We start from the raw sequence: 17,385 nt of genomic DNA on the forward strand, positions 1-17,385 counted from the left end.
TATCTCCACTGTCACGTTCTATTTGAGCGTATCTACTAGTGAAATGCCGTATCTAACTTTGTCTATGGATGGCCACCTGGTCATAGAATTTATATATATTATATCCTTTTTTGATAGAGTGAGCCACTAACTATTCAGGCTGTTTGGTTTTTTGACTATGTGACAGGTTCTAAATAATATTTTCATGTAGATATATATATTCTTTTGTTTTCTATTTCATTCATCTTATGTAATCAAAAGTACATGTTACTATAATAAGAAATATGGTGACGATCTAATGATTGTCGACTATTTGGGTTTATTCAGGAATATCGTTAGATTTTAATTTCAACTTAAATCAAATATATGAGAGTATAAGATTAGATGACGTTTAATTACGTTGTGTACCGGACTACAGTGGATTCATTTGTAGAGATAATGATGACGGTGATGAAAATGATGAGATGTAGATGATAGGAGCGAATGAATAATTGAGATGATGATAGAGTGGGAGTAAATTTGTGATTTAAAAGGAAAAAGAAGAGAAGAAGGTTGGTCCTAAAAAAGAAGGGAGATCAAGGAATGAGAATGGAGGAGTTAGGATTTGAGGGAGGAGGAAGAAGATGATTAGCCATACTAGACTAGAAGGATTGGTAATTAGCCATACTAGACTAGAAGGATTGGTAAATTAGGTAGAACGGGCTTGCATCGGCTTAATGATATCAGCTTGGATAGAAGGAGAAGATTGAGAGAGATAAGTGGCAGGGAAAGGAGGCTAAAGGAGAAAGAAGATAGAAAAAATGGTAATACCCTTTAATAATTTTTCAAATTGTTGCCTTCTACACTTTTCGAGGCTAACCAAAGTATAAAATAATTTAAATTAACTTTACACGATGACCTCAATGTCGGACGTTTGAACACCGTTAGACGAGCTACAATCTTGGGTTAGGGCGTTCGAATGCCATTGGATGGCTTTTAAATACTAAAATTCAAAAACAATCAACGGGATATAACTTTTGAATATCGTGCTGTAGCCATTAGAACACTAAAATCTAGGAGCCTTATTTTTTGACGAGATTTTGACATTCAAACGCCATAGCCCGAGACTACTACTGTTGAAAATAAATTCTAATGATAACTTGGTTCGACGTAGCAAATCTAATACCCTCTGTGAAGTGACTCAATTGGGCCAGACCACATTAAATTAGAATTGTCGAATATGGGCTCATATTAAATCATAATATTCATGGTTCTTTTTCTTTTTTGTGATTTTAAATGGATCAGTTATAAATTCAAAAAGTACTCGTCAGGGCATCACCCTAAATATTAAAAATCTCTCTTTATATTGTTTAAATATAGTTTACAGAGCTTCTCATGAATTAAATTATGCCATATTTTGACATGTTATTTTTGCTTATTCTAAAAAGCAAAATCTAATTTGCCATTGTGGAGATGCGGGGTATCGATCCCCGTACCTCTCGCATGCTAAGCGAGCGCTCTACCATCTGAGCTACATCCCCATTGATGATAAACAATTTAAATAAATAAAATGTTTGAGATTTGAACAAGGTTGGTTCCATTGCATGGGATAAAATCTTACAGTTAGATTAGAGACCAAATGCAAAAGGTACATTAAATACGTTTTTTTTTTTTACTTTTTAAAGTTGGTTATTTATTTATTTATTTTTTCTTTATCATGTGAGATATTAACATGATAAATAAATTAAATTTTGTGCCCGGAACTTGTGCATTAGAAAGTTATGTTTCTAATTAGGAGATACTTAAGGAAAATAACAGAAATTTATTAACAAGTTTGAATACAAAAACTTAATTAATAAGTTTATATCTTAGAAAACATAAAAAAATATTTATCTTAATATAATAGGCTGTTTAGTTATTATTTTTTCAGTTTTAAAAAGGCCTAATTTAATACATTAATAGGAAAATTTCCATGTGCGGGTGTTTGGATGAGTTCTTCAAAGGAAATATTTTCGGAGAATATAACCCTTTCATAGGAGATTTTTTCCCCCCCACTCTTTCCCTCACTTTCCTATCATCATTCTCCTCTCCTCCGCGGCTTCGCCCACCACCACGACCTCCTCCTTCACTATTCACCACCACCATCTCATCCACCTTGTCTACCCACCACCGCCGCCACCATCACCACTAACTGGTACTCATCATTCTCCTCCGCCCATAGCCAACTTTTCCTTGTTCTCCTCCGTCGACCATCACCACCTCTTCCTCCTCATTCTCCTCTACCAACTACCTCTTACCCCCTCATCTTTCTCCTCCCACCAACAAACCTAACCACAACCACCACCACTCCTGCTTTCATCTCTCTTCTTTCCTATTTTTTTTCCTTCAGAAATTTCTAAACTATCCAAACATGATAATTTAACCAATCCTAAGGAAAATAACTCTATGGGATCCTTTAGTTGCAGTTTTCAATTCCTACATGCTGAAATTCCTCTAGAAATTTTCCTAACTTTAATGAGGCATTTGCACATATTAAACGCTGACAAAATTTATAATTTTATACCAAATAATGCAGTAATAAATAGCACTTTTGTTGTAATCTAAAGTAGGAAATACAGTTAGTGATATTCTTCAAAAACAAATTGAAACATAGTGATAAGTGCAGATTTTTGTAGCTCTTAAAACTATTGAACACCAAAATTCAAAGTGCGAACAAACTCAACATACCATAGATTACATAAGAGACAGCATGACCACAAAACAGTCCTCACAAGCTTCAGGTGATATTCCATGGTTATTAGCATAAGGAAGGAACCCAAACTCACATTGAAAGACATTGGTCGACACCTGATACACTGCTAGAAAGACATGAAACAGCTATTTGACGCTTTAAAGCCTGTTGATATAAAGTAGATTCGGACATTCTATAGAAATTTATGCTGGCTCGAAGATCATTCAACTGATCAAAGTTGCACTTCCCTGTCATAAATCCAGCTGAATGGAATAGCCAGAGCTTGCTTAGCCCTTGCCTGTGCCCTTTCTTCCAGTTTCTTGATCCTTGGAGCCAAGGTGCAAACGTAGTCCTGAGCCCTTCTTCCTTCCCCAGAAAGCCCGGTAAGCTTCTCCACCTCCCACCTTCTTACAAGGAACTCAAGAATATCGGCATAGTCCTTGGCAGTGTAGACACCCAACCGCTGAGCCACAGAAGAGAAGTGCTCGAACAGATTATCATCGCGTCCATCATACATCAGATGGGCAGGCATTGAGATCTTCTTCTTCATCATGTCAGCAAATGCAAGCACAGTACCATCAGGGTCAATCTCAAAGAGCTTCTCCACTATCTTGGTGTATGCGGTTTCATGACGCTTCTCATCTGCCGCAATGATGCCACAAATCTGAGCCAGTTTCAGATCCCCATGTTCCTTCGCATGCCTAGCAGTGTTTCCATGAGAAATGAAGGTTGCCCTTTCCTGAAATGAGGTGTAAATAAAGCCAAGGTATGGGTTGTTCTCCGTTCGAGGATCCTACAGACAAAAAAAGGAGACAAATCATTTGTTGATATCATGCGAAATCATGAAAATAATAACAACAGAAAGTCCAACCGTCAATCAAATTAATAATCAACCGAACGATTGTAAGGTTTGAACATATAATATACTGCCTAAACGAAGGAAAAGCAGATACAAGAAACTTGGAGGAACTATACCATTCCGGAACCGATCAAATACTGAATTGTTTTCTCAATTTGCTTCATGTCCACTCGTCCAGTAAGGTATAGATATTTATTAAGAAGGTCTCCATGTCTATTCTCTTCAGCAGTCCATGCTCTTGTCCAAACAGCCCAGGAGGTAAGACTTGCCCCTGTTTCATCACGGACACCATCAAGGGTATTAAGCATTGTTTGGTATGTAGGAAGGGCTTCTTCTGTGATCATATCTCCAACCAAGCAAACATAATAATCATCAGGGATCTCCTTTGACCGCTCTCTAAGTTCTTTAACTTCTTCATGAAATCCCTCTGATGAAGAGTCAGGCAGGAAATCCTGCGGCTGCCAACACTTCTCTACTGGCTTCAAATGAACTAAGATGTTATTCTCTGCCCACTCCTCTAATGACTTGAAGATCTCAATCTTCTGAGGCAGCAAGGAATGAGTCACTTGGGAATGTACCTCATGAGGAGGGCTGAAGGGCTTTCTTAGATTCTCAACTCTGCATCAAATAGTATCAGACAATTTCAAATTTTACTCAAGCAGGAGCTTATATCTGCAGAGATCGTACAACGAATAGGAAACTTGACATTTTTCTTGAGTTTTGCTATTAAGATAATCTTTCATAGGAAAATGTCACATAAGAATCACTGTTTAGAAAACATTTTCTAATACGTATGAAGTTACAGCTGGATATGCATTGGCTGAACAACCAAAATACCAAACAATATAAATATTAACATTACAAAAGCTAATGAAACATGTACTTTTACTACTGACCACTTCGTAAAACATGTTTGCAGCAAGAATAGAGTACAAGAATCTTGTTGGAAAGATAACCTCTTTTCCAGATTTTGACATTTGAACAGAATAGAAGTCCGTCATTTGATGATAATTATGAGTAAAAAGGACAAACAATTACTTTTTGTACTGTTCAAAAGCTATATAATATAGAAAAGGGAGTAAAAAAAATAATAACAATAACTAGGATAAGCACAGTGCACATCGTAGAACTTTGGACTAGAAATGTCACTCATTCCATGAGATATGAGAATGGAATAGATACATTTTACCAGTGTATTGATTATGCTGATTATTATTATCTTTTGCCAAACATCTCTTTGCACAGTTCTAATTAATTTCCTCTAAAGTTTCCTCTTCAATAATTTTAGCTAGCATCACTCAAACTGACATCATACATTCATACTAAATGATGTTGACAAGTAATGATTCTTCATTCACCAAAGAAACATTTATAGAAGTACATGCTCAAGTTTTGACAAACAATTGGTCTTTCTGAACTGATGTGTAATGCTTAGTAGATTCATGAGCATATGACTTTGTACCAGATGCACCCCACAAAATAACTTTCCAACTTGTTCAAGTTTATAATTAACTTATTGAAGCATGACCAGGTAACATAGTCTGCAGATGGTTTATGAAGTTCAATCTCTTGACAACTATCTCTATAGTAACTTGACGTATGCAGGTTTCCTATCGAACCCATGATCTGTACCCTTTTCGTTACGCAAAATTATTGTCATAGAAATTTATGAAATTTAGACCTTTATTCTGAAAAAGATTATTTGACTTTTGATCTAAGCAAGTCCATTTGGGTCACTTTCATATCTCACTGAAATTCCGTACTGGCCTTCATTCACGTGATCTATGTAATTGTGTGGTAGGAAGATTGTGTCCTCTAAAGTTACACTAGAGTTGAGCTTGATGAGGTAATTGAATCATGTCATTGTTAACCTTTATTGCTCGTAAAACTCAAATAAGGATAACCATGGCAAGGACTTCTTTCTCCGAATATAGAGCTCTTTAGAATGTTGACGGCCAGCGGACATCCACATTGTCAATTGATGCTTCTCCTAGGAAGAGCTTAACCTTTCTGCTCAGCTATGAGCAAACAAGAGAGAAGTTGATGCATCTTCTAGGCCCCCCCCTCCCCCCCAGCCACAAGTAAAGAAGAAGTATGGCTAGAGATGCTAAGGGACTCTAAAAGATTGACCAAGCAATTCTATCACGAGGAAATATCAAGAACTTGGAGTGATACGAAAACTTATGACTTTTGACAAGAGAACAAATACCAAATCTATGGCCAAAATTTATGTGCTTACCCTATTAGTTAAGAAGCTAACATGACCTACTGCAAACGGACATAAACTCTTATGCATGTCTCCATCTGCAATAATGCATGCATGCACTAGCTGAGTATCAGTAGGTATAAGACCCATTAAGTATTGCAACCTCGTTAATTGAAGAAAATTATTGTTTCTCATCATAATAGACGTGGAATTTTCGTAGATACCTAAATAAATTGAGCTGAGTTAGATATTTGTTAAAGATTCAAATAAAGGAAATGATCTGCATTAAACATCAATATTGGATTGTGTATGCTCATAACTCATAACTCATAATAAAGAATAATTGGTGAAAAGAGAGTCGTCTTCATGAGGTTAAAAAGTAAAAGGATTGCAACATGTCACAATTTTATAGAAAAGAAAACACAGTAGGTGCTACGTGGATGCGTTTTCAATCCAGAAGCAGAGTATGAATTGTCTAAAAAGATTGGTAGTTCTTTATTTATTAAACTTAGTAACCTAGTGTGCAAGTCAATTTTACTGGAATATTGATCAATTTGTCGGACCTTTTAGACAGAATATGTAGCATATTACTAGTCAATATATCATAACACTTTTAGTCCAAAAAATAATACCATATCACTAACAAAGATACCTTGGACAGCAAACTCGCTTTTCATACTAATTTATTTTTTATTCATTCTCACTCTCTAGATTTTGTAAGGGCTGGCTCAAAGACTTATTTTATATAAGATTTGCTAATGTCTGCTAACAAATATAAGATTGACTTGTAAGTGATATCTTTCTTTCTTCATATGACCTTCCACAGCATGTCACAAGAACCTGCCATTAGAAGGCACAAGGTGGCTATGGTAGGAAAGAGCTAAACCTAAATAGACTTTTGCCAACCATTCTTACCGTATATTCAGTTAAGCTAAACCTGACATCAAAAGGAACGATCTGCATGTTAATAATTTGGAACCATACTTATAATGAGAAAGCTGCACACGGATCATTCACAATTATTCTCGCACATAAAGGTCAAGCCCAACTCAACAATAATACTAAGAATTCGTTTCTACCTCCTCTGGAAGTTTGTTTCTAGATAGATTGTACTAAGAATCTTGTCCTCATGGTACCACATGGTGTAATAATAAGTGGAGACCTACTTAAAATACAACAAGGCAAGAAAGAAGACCAATATGCTGCTGACACATAGATTAACCATGAAGCTACTCAGTCGACTGTTGCATTTCCGGGGATCCTCTGTATGCCCGTAATCTGGCATGCATGAAATCAATCACGCAAGAGAAATAGCATGTCTTAACTCCAACTAATTTTGCTCATGGTCAAGTAAAAGTAAACACAACCAAATAAAATAACCAAGAGCACGAGAAAAGCAATTCAAATGTTGAGCATTGTAAAAAAAATAAAAAAATAATGAAAAAAGTAAAATAAAATACGAACCCATCAACCACCAAACGATCATCAAGGAAGACGACATAAATTCGTAAAACCACCCGAAAAAATTGACCAACAAATGCAACGATTAGAGAATGAACAAAACCAACATCACAAATCCCACGAACTCAGATGATCCAATTCATTGGGATCATCGAAACCGTGCAGTCCCAATGCAAGAGGGCACCAACCAAGATCATCAAAACGAACCAACATCACGATTCACGCATGCAACCGAAAGAACTCTTAGATTCCGAATGCGGCAAAGATCTAAAGAACAAAGGAGCTCACTTTCTAGATGAATGAACCGTGGAAGCCATGGAAATCCTGGGGGATCTGCCATTTGCTTTTGGGGTGGAGAAGAGGAGAGACGTCTCAGGAGGAAGGATCGATCTCAAAGCCATCGCCTTTTTGGATTTTTACTTGTAAAGGAGCCTCCTTTTCTTCAATTCTCTCCTCTCTTTCAAGCTGCTCTCAGCTCTGTATCTCCCACTCTCAATGCCTCTGAGATGGCCAGGGGAGGAGGCTCTCCTCCTCTATTAATACTTCCTCAAATAGAGGGGAGGGGAAGGACAATGTAAAGCTTTTATTTAAATTTACCTAATTGCCCTTCAAATTATATATATTTTATACTTACTAATTATTTCTTTACTTAATTACCCATCCAAATTTTGTCCAATTTAAAACTTTTAAAACACATCAACTTTGCCACCAATGTTTTTAAGGAATATTATGCTTCTATCATCTTAGTTTTCATCTATGCTAAAATATATGGCTTTTGGCAAAGCTTACAAGTAATATATTGCATTCTTCTCTCTATCTTCTAGCATTCTAACAACTATGAATGCAAAGTCCCCATTGTGGTTATACCAAACAGCACTAGCATAAGCCCATTAACCCTAGAGTGGTAGAGAAATTCATCAAGTATAGAAAGAAACAAATGCCCACACTCAAAGTTTTTTTTTTTTTAGCAAATATTTACATTTTTTTTTCATGCTATTTGTTAAAAAAAAGATCTAACTTGCCTTGCCATAGAAGAAATTAGAAGATGAAGGAGAAGAATATATATCATATCTATCTAGGTGGAGAACAAGGCTTACAAATCTAATTTGTTTATCAAATTTATTTAAAAAATAGATAATTCTCTTTTAACGTACCCGTCGGTGGGAAGTATTCTTAGATATTTATTCTAGGATTGTAATATAAATCGAAACTTATTTCGCCAAACAATTTTGACAAGATTTTATTTATGCATCTATATATTTATCTAAACTTAATATTAGTATATCTATTTTTTGTAAATATATATTTTTAAGATAATTTTGGAAATAGGAGGAGGCTAAATGAGAAAGATGTGCACAGAGACCTCTAAGTTTTTCACATACCTAATTTATTTTGAAACCTAAATATAAAACTATGTGGGTTTAGAAAGCGCCGGCTCTCATGATAATTTTTAAATACAAGTCGCTAATCAAGTCAGCGACGTATATAGAAGTTTAAATATTCTAAATAATTTACTTCAATCAGCAACTTTTACAGAAATTTCCAAATTTCTCTCATTATATTTAGAAATCGCTGACCGAGACAGCGATTTTCAAACACACTCACTGCTGTATTTAAAATTTAAAATATATTAAACACATAAAATAAAATATTTAGGAGGGGTAGTTTGGTAAAAGAGAAAAGACTTCCTAGTGTTGGGCCAAGCTTTGAAACAATGGCTTTGGGAGGCACCGATCGACTTTAATGGCTGGAGTACCAAATGGCAGCAGACTTTGAAGTGCTGCCATTTACGGTTACACTGCAATTAGGAAGGCTGCTCCACTTGGCTTGTGCATGGGTTTTAACACTTTCTACTTCTCTATCTTCCTTTATCCCCCCCCACCCTTTTTTTTTTCTAGGGTTTGGATGTTACTTCTCTTTTTTCACTCCCTTTGTTCTCCTCTAACTCAGAATTTTTTTTCTCTTTTTTCTATTTAGAAAAAAAATTGAAGTATAATTATTTGTAGGAGTAATTTTTTATTTGTTTGGTGCTTAAAAAATAGTATTTGAGGCTAACTATTTAGAGAGTCTCTCGACTAATATTCCAAGGGTTGAGTTTTATAATTTATAATTTAATTGTAATGTCGTAAAGAAAACTATACAATTTTTAGAGAATTAATGAGTTAGCGTGACATCAAAACTATAAGTTTAGATTCGTACAAAATATACCTATAACGTGGGAGCACCGTTTGAGAGAATTCGAGAAGATTCGGTGCAAAATGCGTGACAAATTCATACATTTTCCCTCTAAATAGTACAAAATTCATTAACAACGGGTGAAATTTGCACATAACACCCTACTTTTTTTAATGAATACACTTTATATTTTTACTATTTGTAAATCGAGCTATGTGATTAAATAAATATGTATAGAAAACACCCTGGGTTAGATTTGAACTAACACCGTAAAAATATTCTATTAAATAGAGATGTTTTATTTCTAAAACAACTAAAATACCCTTATTTCTAAAATGACTAAACTGCTCACAGTAGAACTTAATTGAGAGTAGTTTCGTAATTTTTTGGTATAGTTAATTCAATCGAGAAGTTTGATTAAGTTTAACTAATATAGTAAACTATAATTTCGTGTAAACTATAATAGGGTGTAAAAATAGGGTGTAAACTATAATTTCGTTAAAAGTCAGAGTGTTATATGCAAATTTCCCATTAAAAAAACCTAATTTACAAACAAGTGGTTAGCATTAATTATTATCTTGGACCTATTTTTGCAGCTCCCATTCTCCTAACTAAATGGCTCTCAACCAACCTTGGAGACGGCATTTGCACATAAGGATTGCCGAATTCTGTGAAACCAGAGGAATGATGGATGCCGGCTTTCTACAATCCAGGTTGTAGGAATTATATACAACCTAGGAAACTGTGTGTGATCTAATTTAGAAATTCCATCACATATTCAAATATCATTAATTTGCCATTTTTTCCGAGCTATTTACCAAAAAAATAAATTAAAAAAACTCTTAGGGTTTAGTAATAGCAAGATTGAGCTCTCCAAACTGAATGCATTTATTTTTTTATAATAAATATATATAATTTACATAAGTGATACACAGAAAATCTATTTTAAAAACTAAAGAGGTCTTTTTTTAATGCAAATGTTCGTTTTTATTTCATAAGAATATTTAAATTACATCTAATTTATTAGTATGAGTGATAATTATGGATAATTTAATAAAATGACAACATTGGAAAACTGTTTCACTTTTTATTATTTTGTTCTAGAAAATAAACTAGAGAGATAATCATAATTTTAGGTTAAAGATTAACAAAATATTTTCTTAAAAATCGTTCCATATGTGCAAGCATTGATGAGGATAACTTAAATTTTTAAATATATCACTTTGAATAAGATCAAATATTTCATCTTATTAGTTTCTATTTAATGAGGATGATAATATTATTTTATTTAGTTATTCCATCCTATATAAATCTAATAATAGACTAAAATTAGAATACGAGATTACTCATCCCAGAAGATGTTATTATTTTGGGGATAAGCCTATGAATGGCTTATCGCTTCTTATCCTCTAACCAGGATTACAGAAGATCTACAGCATTGAGCTTAAAAGAGGGGGTATTCTTCTATTTAAGAACTTATTTTTTATACCAACCAACTTTAGTAAAGTTAGTAACCAACCCAAGTAATTATTTAGTAGAAATTTACTTGGTGATTTAAAATTTAGATTAGACGGATTAATATATTGGCCCGAGTTTAGTGGGGCTTAAAATACCGATGTATTTAAAAAAGATTGGCCATTTGTTTAGCCCATGTAAGAAAAACTCATTTTTTTATAAAACCCTTTGATTAGATTAAATAGAGAATATAATGTGAATTAAGAAACTTCTAAACTACAAACAAATAAATGAAGGCAAGATTTTCATGTGACTGCGCACACAACTAGCATTGCAACATGCTTATGGACATTCTCCAATTTCCTATTTGTGGACGTCTTAGCCTAAAACACAAGTCTCGTGTCTTCCTTTCATATCTCTATTAGATTATCATGAATTGAATCCTACATTAGATTTTTCTTTTATATATATATATATATAGAGAGAGAGAGAGAGAGAGAGAGAGAGAGAGAGAGAGGATTACAGTGAGTTATTATAGAAGAATTTACGTAGCTTGGGTATGATCCCATGTCAAAAAACAAAGAGGAAAAATGGCCACTCGGGCACCCACCAGGAGAGAGCTGTGGGTTCCCAATTTTGAAGGAATTCCTGCCAAGATGATCGGACATCAAATGAACGACGATTGCTCGTGGATGTTTCCATAGCAATCGTCAATTATAGGTACCTGGAAGCATACCGATGGAATGAATAAAATGCATAAATTGATTCTTGTCTTTATCTCATCCTTGTGTAGTTCAACGAGAAGTCAATCATGCAGATTTGGAAGTAGAGAAACCTGGTGGTGTTCAGTGCTAAAATGGCTAGCCCAAAGGTGGTGGCGTGTAGAACTACCATGATGGTGGTAGAATACAACAAGGTGGCAGCTCCGAATGAAATCTTGTAAGAGGAGTGCAAGGTGGATACTAATTGGGTGGAACTAAACTTAGATGGTGCATATGTGGATGGAGGCCGAAATAGTTATAAGGGATGAGCATGGGAAGCCTCTGACATGAGAGCCTTGCCCCTAATGACTCAGTCCTTGCTATAGAAACCTGGGCCATTCGGATATGTCTTCAATTGGCCGACAAGGATTACAAACTGATATTGGAGATCGATTCGCTTGAAGCTGCTAGAATCCCTAAGGGCGAAGTAACGAGTCCGTGGAGGTTTAGGAATATGGTAGTGCAATGTTTGGAACTAGCTAACTGCTTCTAAGCATTTCATGTGTATAGGATACCAAGAGAGGGCAATCGAGTTGCTAACTGGGCATCAAATTAGGATCGGATTGCTATATGTAATTCTATATTGGGGCTGGATGAGCCTTGTCTCTAGCTCGATCTTTGTCTAGTAGGGGAGAGCCAATTCTAACTTAATATATAAAAAAAAAAGTATAGTTATTTTAATTTTTTATAGTAGCTTAAAAGAGTATATACCAATATAAACTGTTCTAATATTTAGTTGTACACTAGTATAATATATAATAGTTACAATTGATATGATATAAAATTTGAACGATAGTTCTACCGATGTAAACTGTCCTGAGTTTGACTTAGAATATACTCGTGGAGGAGAAGGGTTGTTGATTATTTCAACAGGATTGAAACAACTTTTATTAGTTTAGTCGTCTTATACCAATTTGTGATCAGGTTGCATCTTCTCGTATGCACTTTCCCAACTACTTACCTATTTAGCCCACTCATTGAAGCAGAAGGTGTAAAGAAATTTACACTTTTATTTTCTCTCAGGCTTCTTGGTACCAAGAAATTGTGAGAAAATGATATATGAGAGTTCCAAATATTGAAGTAGAACACATAATGTGTGAAATAGAAAGAAACTATTAATCACTTAAAATGATTTTTTTATAATTTTTTGTGTGTTATATATGGTTTTCGTTAGGTCAGAGGAGCGAAAATGAGGCACAAATGATCAGCTTAGTTAGAAAAGAGTATACCCTCTGGCTTAGTATTGCAACCAAACACAGAAAATATGAATAAGGATAATTCACCTCTGAACCATGGATAAAAATAAGTATAACACTATCTATGAATTACTTTATTCTTGTAATAAAGAAAGTAACAAAGAAAAATTATAACAATCATATTTAAATCAAAGAATACCTTTCTAACAAAAAATAGAAACATCTATACAGTGAAAAAAAATCAGAGATTCCTGCAGTTGGGGTCACAGAAGATTTATTCTCTGCCTGGACTCTGACATGGCAAGTCTTCAAAATAATGGCAAGTTGGTAGCACAACTGACTTGATAACTATCACCTAGCATGGTACCAAATTACCATTTTCATAGACTAGATGGACTAAAGAATCTTTGCTCTCCAATCAGTGTCAAAAAAGATATTATGTATCGCATCAATTTGGTTGGGTAGTCACCTGCTGTGCCACAAAAAAGTCTTTTGGTCTCATCTCTTGAGTCTCTTCCTCCTCCTTCTCTCTCTTCTCTCCTCTCTTTTGGCAATGGCAATTAGCATGTTCGGATCTGCTGTTGTGGGTGAATTGGTGAGCAGAGCCAGCTCCTTCCTTGAAAGGCAATATGAGCTGCAATCTGGTGTCAAAAACAAACTAGAAAGGTTAAGGCAACTGCTCATAAAAGTTCAAAGCGTCATCCAAGCAACTGAGGGGAAGCAAATCAACAACCCCGCACTGGTTCAATGGTTGAAGGAGTTCAAGAACTTGGCGTACGAGGCTGATGATGTCCTTGACACTTTCACCTACCGAGAGCTTCAGAGGAAAACTGAAGGCGAGGTGAGTTTCTCTGCCACCTCTTCTTCCAATACAAGCAAACGTATTCGTAAGGTTGGTAAGAGCACGATGTTCTCCAAAGAGGATGTCAATGAGCTGAGCAATCTTGTAAAGAGGTTAGAAAAGATTGCTGCTGATGTGGGGGACTTCCTTACATTGTTGAGCTTGGATGGGCAGTCAAAGAAGCCTGGAGTCACCGGGCAGCGCCTGACTGGTGCTTTGCCGGCAAACTTACATAGTTTTGTTGGGCGTGAAAAGGAAAAGAAAGAGATAATTGACATACTACTGAAAACGGAGTCCCACGAGGCCGGAAAGGTGTCGGTCCTCCCGGTACTTGGCATTGGAGGTGTAGGGAAGACTACTCTTGCTCAGATAGTGTACCGCGATGAAAGAGTGAGGAACCACTTCTCTCTCACCATGTGGGTCTGTGTCTCCCAGAGCTTTGATGTGGCCAAACTTACAAGAGAGATTTTAGAACAAGCAACCTGTCATCACAATTATAATGATGCTGAAAATTTCAACAGATTACAACTAATCCTCAGGGAGATAGTAAGCTCAGAGATATTTCTACTTGTTCTCGATGATGTGTGGAATGAGACAGAGAGGGAGATATGGGATATACTTAAAGCTCCATTGTGCTATGGGAAAGAAGGAAGCAAGATCTTGTTAACCAGTAGACTAGAGAAGGTAGCAAAGTTGATGGGAACAATGGACCCAATTAAACTAGAGGGTTTACCAGAGCAGGAGTACTTGTCTTTTTTTAAGGAGTGTGCATTTGGTGGTGCGAAGCCCGAGGAGCAACCAAGATTAGCAGCAATAGGTGAAAAAATAGCCAAGAAACTGAAGGGATCACCTTTGGCTGCAAAAACTGTGGGAGCTTTGTTGAAAGGTAAGCTAGAAGATGCTCACTGGGAGAGTATTTGCAAGAGTGATATATGGGAATTAGAGCATGATCAAGATGGCATAATGTCAGCTCTCAAACTAAGTTACTTGCACTTACCTGTCCAATTACAACAATGTTTTTCATACCTAAGTGTAACTCCTAAAAATTGGAGCTTCAAACGTGAAGATGTGATACGCATGTGGATGGCACAGAGTTTGATTTATCAAGATGGTGGGAAAAAGAGAATCGAGGATATTGGAGAAGACTACTTTAATGAACTGATATCAAAGTCATTCTTTCAGCCATATATTTTTGATGATCAATACATTATACATGATCTATTACATGACTTAGCAGAATCTGTTTCCAAGGATGAGTGCTATAGAATTGAAGATGATGAGGTGAAGACAATCCCGACCACTGTTCGACATTTATCTGTACTGACTAACAATCTGGCTAAACTTAAAGAGAATGCATTTGTGCTGAATAATCTGCGTACCTTTTTCTTCTTCTATAACAAGGAAGTCTTTCTTGATGTTGCTGATCTTCAATATGTGTTTAGACAGCTAAAGAGAATAAGAATGCTTAGATTGGCCAATTGCCACATGGAAATGTTGCCCATCAATCTGTGTAATCTCATACATCTGCGATTCTTGGATCTCTCTAAAACTGGTATCAGAGAACTACCGAATGAGTTAACCAAGCTTTACCATCTACAGACATTGGATCTCACATGGCAAGAGTTGAATCATGTACCTGCTAGTATGAACAGACTAATTAACTTGCGATACTTAATGTGTTCTAGCATATTATTATCAAAGGTAGCAGGGATAGGGAAAATGACTTCTCTTCAGGAATTAACATGCCCTTTCTTCGTGCAAAATGTTCCTGGGTTTGAGCTTGGACAGTTAAAACACCTAAAGGAGCTTAGAGGATACCTTAGCATTAGGAATCTTGAGAACGTGGACAGTAAGGAAGAAGCAGAAGAAGCCAAGTTGTTTGATAAAGAGAATCTTGTTAAGTTGCACTTATGTTGGGAATCTGCTGAAAGGAATGCCAAGATTGAGGTGGAGAATGGAGTATTGGAAGCCCTCAAACCACATCCACATCTGAAAGAGCTCTGTATCATTGGCTATAAAGGCACCCAGTCCCCCTATTGGATGGTTCACAATTCATCCACAAATCTAGTAGTTCTCAAACTAATTGATTGCACAGCATGGGAGGGCCTCCCACCTCTAGGACAACTTCCCTGGCTTAAGGTTCTTGAACTGAGACAGATGCATGCAGTAAAAGAAGTTGGCCGTAGGTTCTATGGCTTTGGCCCAGTAGAGGGTTTTCCATCATTGCAAGAGTTGATATTCGATGACTTTCCAGAATGGGAAGTGTGGACTTCATATGAGAAGGTCCATTTTTTTCCTCACCTTCGGATCCTCCGGATTTCACGGTGCCCACAACTAACAACAATTCCTCCCCTCCCTCCTTTTATCCAAAAATTGGTAATTAGGAGTGTAGGTTTAATTGTTCTCCCTGAATTACTAACAGCATCATGTCAGTTGACTTCTTCATCTTCTTCCTCCTCCTCGTTATCATCATCTTTGAGATCTTTGTCAATCGAAGGGTGTCTAGACCTACAATCACCGGGTAAATGGTTGCTGCAACAACATGATAACTTAAGGTATCTAGAAAGGTTGAGGTTTGATCCCTGGGATGAGCATAAATCTCTAATGCTGAATGGCATTAACAAACTCATTGGGCTGAAAAATTTGTATATTAGGTGCTCCATACCATTCGCATCACAAGACCTGGAAGAAAGGGAAGATGGCGGCCTTCTGCCACCATCACTAGATGAACTCACTGTCTTCTACTGTGCTGTCATTGACAACGTACTCTCAAATTGTCTCAAAGGCCTTTCCTCTTTACAGTCGTTGCACATAGGAAGATGCTCAGCTATAACGACCATTCCCTTTGTCATGGGGATGCAACAATTGACAGGACTACGTCGAATGAAAGTTACTTACTGTGAGGAGCTTATGTCACTTGCAGGCCTTGAAGCCCTCTGTTCCCTTGAAGAACTGGAAGTTGTTGGATGCCCAAAGCTAACTTCAGTGCCATGCTCTCGCCCAAAAGAAGTTGGTTTGTCATCACTTTCAACCCTCCACATTGACAACACCTTGCTGCTCCAAGTGTTGCTCAGCAGAAAAGGTCTTGCCTCCCTTGAAAAATTGGAAATTGTTTGTTCTTATGAATGGGAAACCAGCACAGAGGTGTTTCACAATCTCAGCTCCCTCCAATTGTTACATCTTGAGCGTTGCCCCAATCTTCAGACCTTGCCTGAGTTGAAGAATCTGCACTCGCTGAAGAAACTGGAGATGTGGTTTTGCCGGAACATCAAGTCACTGCCTAGTAAGGAGAGCTTACCACCCATGCTGAAACACTTATCCGTACGTCGATGCAACCCTGTATTTGAGGAGCGATACCACAAGGGCGATGGACCTGATTGGCCTACCATTGCTCACATTCCTTTTGTAGAAATCAGGTAATTCAGCATGGCAGATGAATGCGTAACTATGGAAAGCACCTCTGGCCAAGATTCTCTGCTATTAATAAATGATCTGCAACACAAGGATTGGAAAGACTTAATCAGAGATTATATAGGATCTGTATAACTTGTCTCTTTTTTTTTTATTTAACAGATTGGTAATGCGGCTAATGCCATCAGCATTAACACAATCTTATAAATATACATCCTTCCTGTTATGGTGTTTCTATCATAGTAGGTAGCAAAAGCACTTTAGTGAAAGAAGTCTAGACTAGACTGAGTCCTTGTCTTCATCATTTTATACAGCTCATGAGATATCAACA

At 36.5% G+C, this 17,385-nt stretch overlaps 2 protein-coding genes and 1 non-coding gene across 3 annotated transcripts; 1 reads left to right on the top strand and 2 right to left on the bottom strand.

The window, feature by feature from the left end:
* Positions 1-1,426: 1,426 nt before the first annotated feature.
* TRNAA-AGC (transfer RNA alanine (anticodon AGC)) lies at positions 1,427-1,499 on the bottom strand. Its single transcript has one exon. It is a non-coding gene; the product is annotated as a tRNA-Ala (tRNA).
* Positions 1,500-2,614: 1,115 nt separating this feature from the next.
* On the bottom strand, positions 2,615-7,764 carry LOC140801926 (stearoyl-[acyl-carrier-protein] 9-desaturase, chloroplastic). Its single transcript, XM_073157312.1, has 3 exons — positions 7,504-7,764; positions 3,665-4,166; positions 2,615-3,482 (listed from the first exon to the last, which is right to left on the bottom strand). The coding sequence occupies exons 1-3, from the start codon at positions 7,614-7,616 to the stop codon at positions 2,922-2,924; spliced, it is 1,176 nt and encodes a 391-aa protein (XP_073013413.1). The 5' UTR covers positions 7,617-7,764; the 3' UTR covers positions 2,615-2,921.
* A 5,591-nt stretch (positions 7,765-13,355) lies between these two features.
* Positions 13,356-17,170, top strand: LOC140802139 (putative disease resistance protein RGA3). The gene has a single exon (XM_073157575.1). It carries the CDS (start codon positions 13,356-13,358, stop codon positions 17,061-17,063), a length of 3,708 nt encoding a protein of 1,235 aa, XP_073013676.1. The 3' UTR covers positions 17,064-17,170.
* The last annotated feature ends 215 nt before the right edge of the window (positions 17,171-17,385 follow it).

Source organism: Typha latifolia, chromosome 15, assembly GCF_019914945.1.
Source record: "Typha latifolia isolate L0001 chromosome 15, TyphaL0001v2, whole genome shotgun sequence".
Classification (NCBI taxonomy): domain Eukaryota; kingdom Viridiplantae; phylum Streptophyta; class Magnoliopsida; order Poales; family Typhaceae; genus Typha; species Typha latifolia.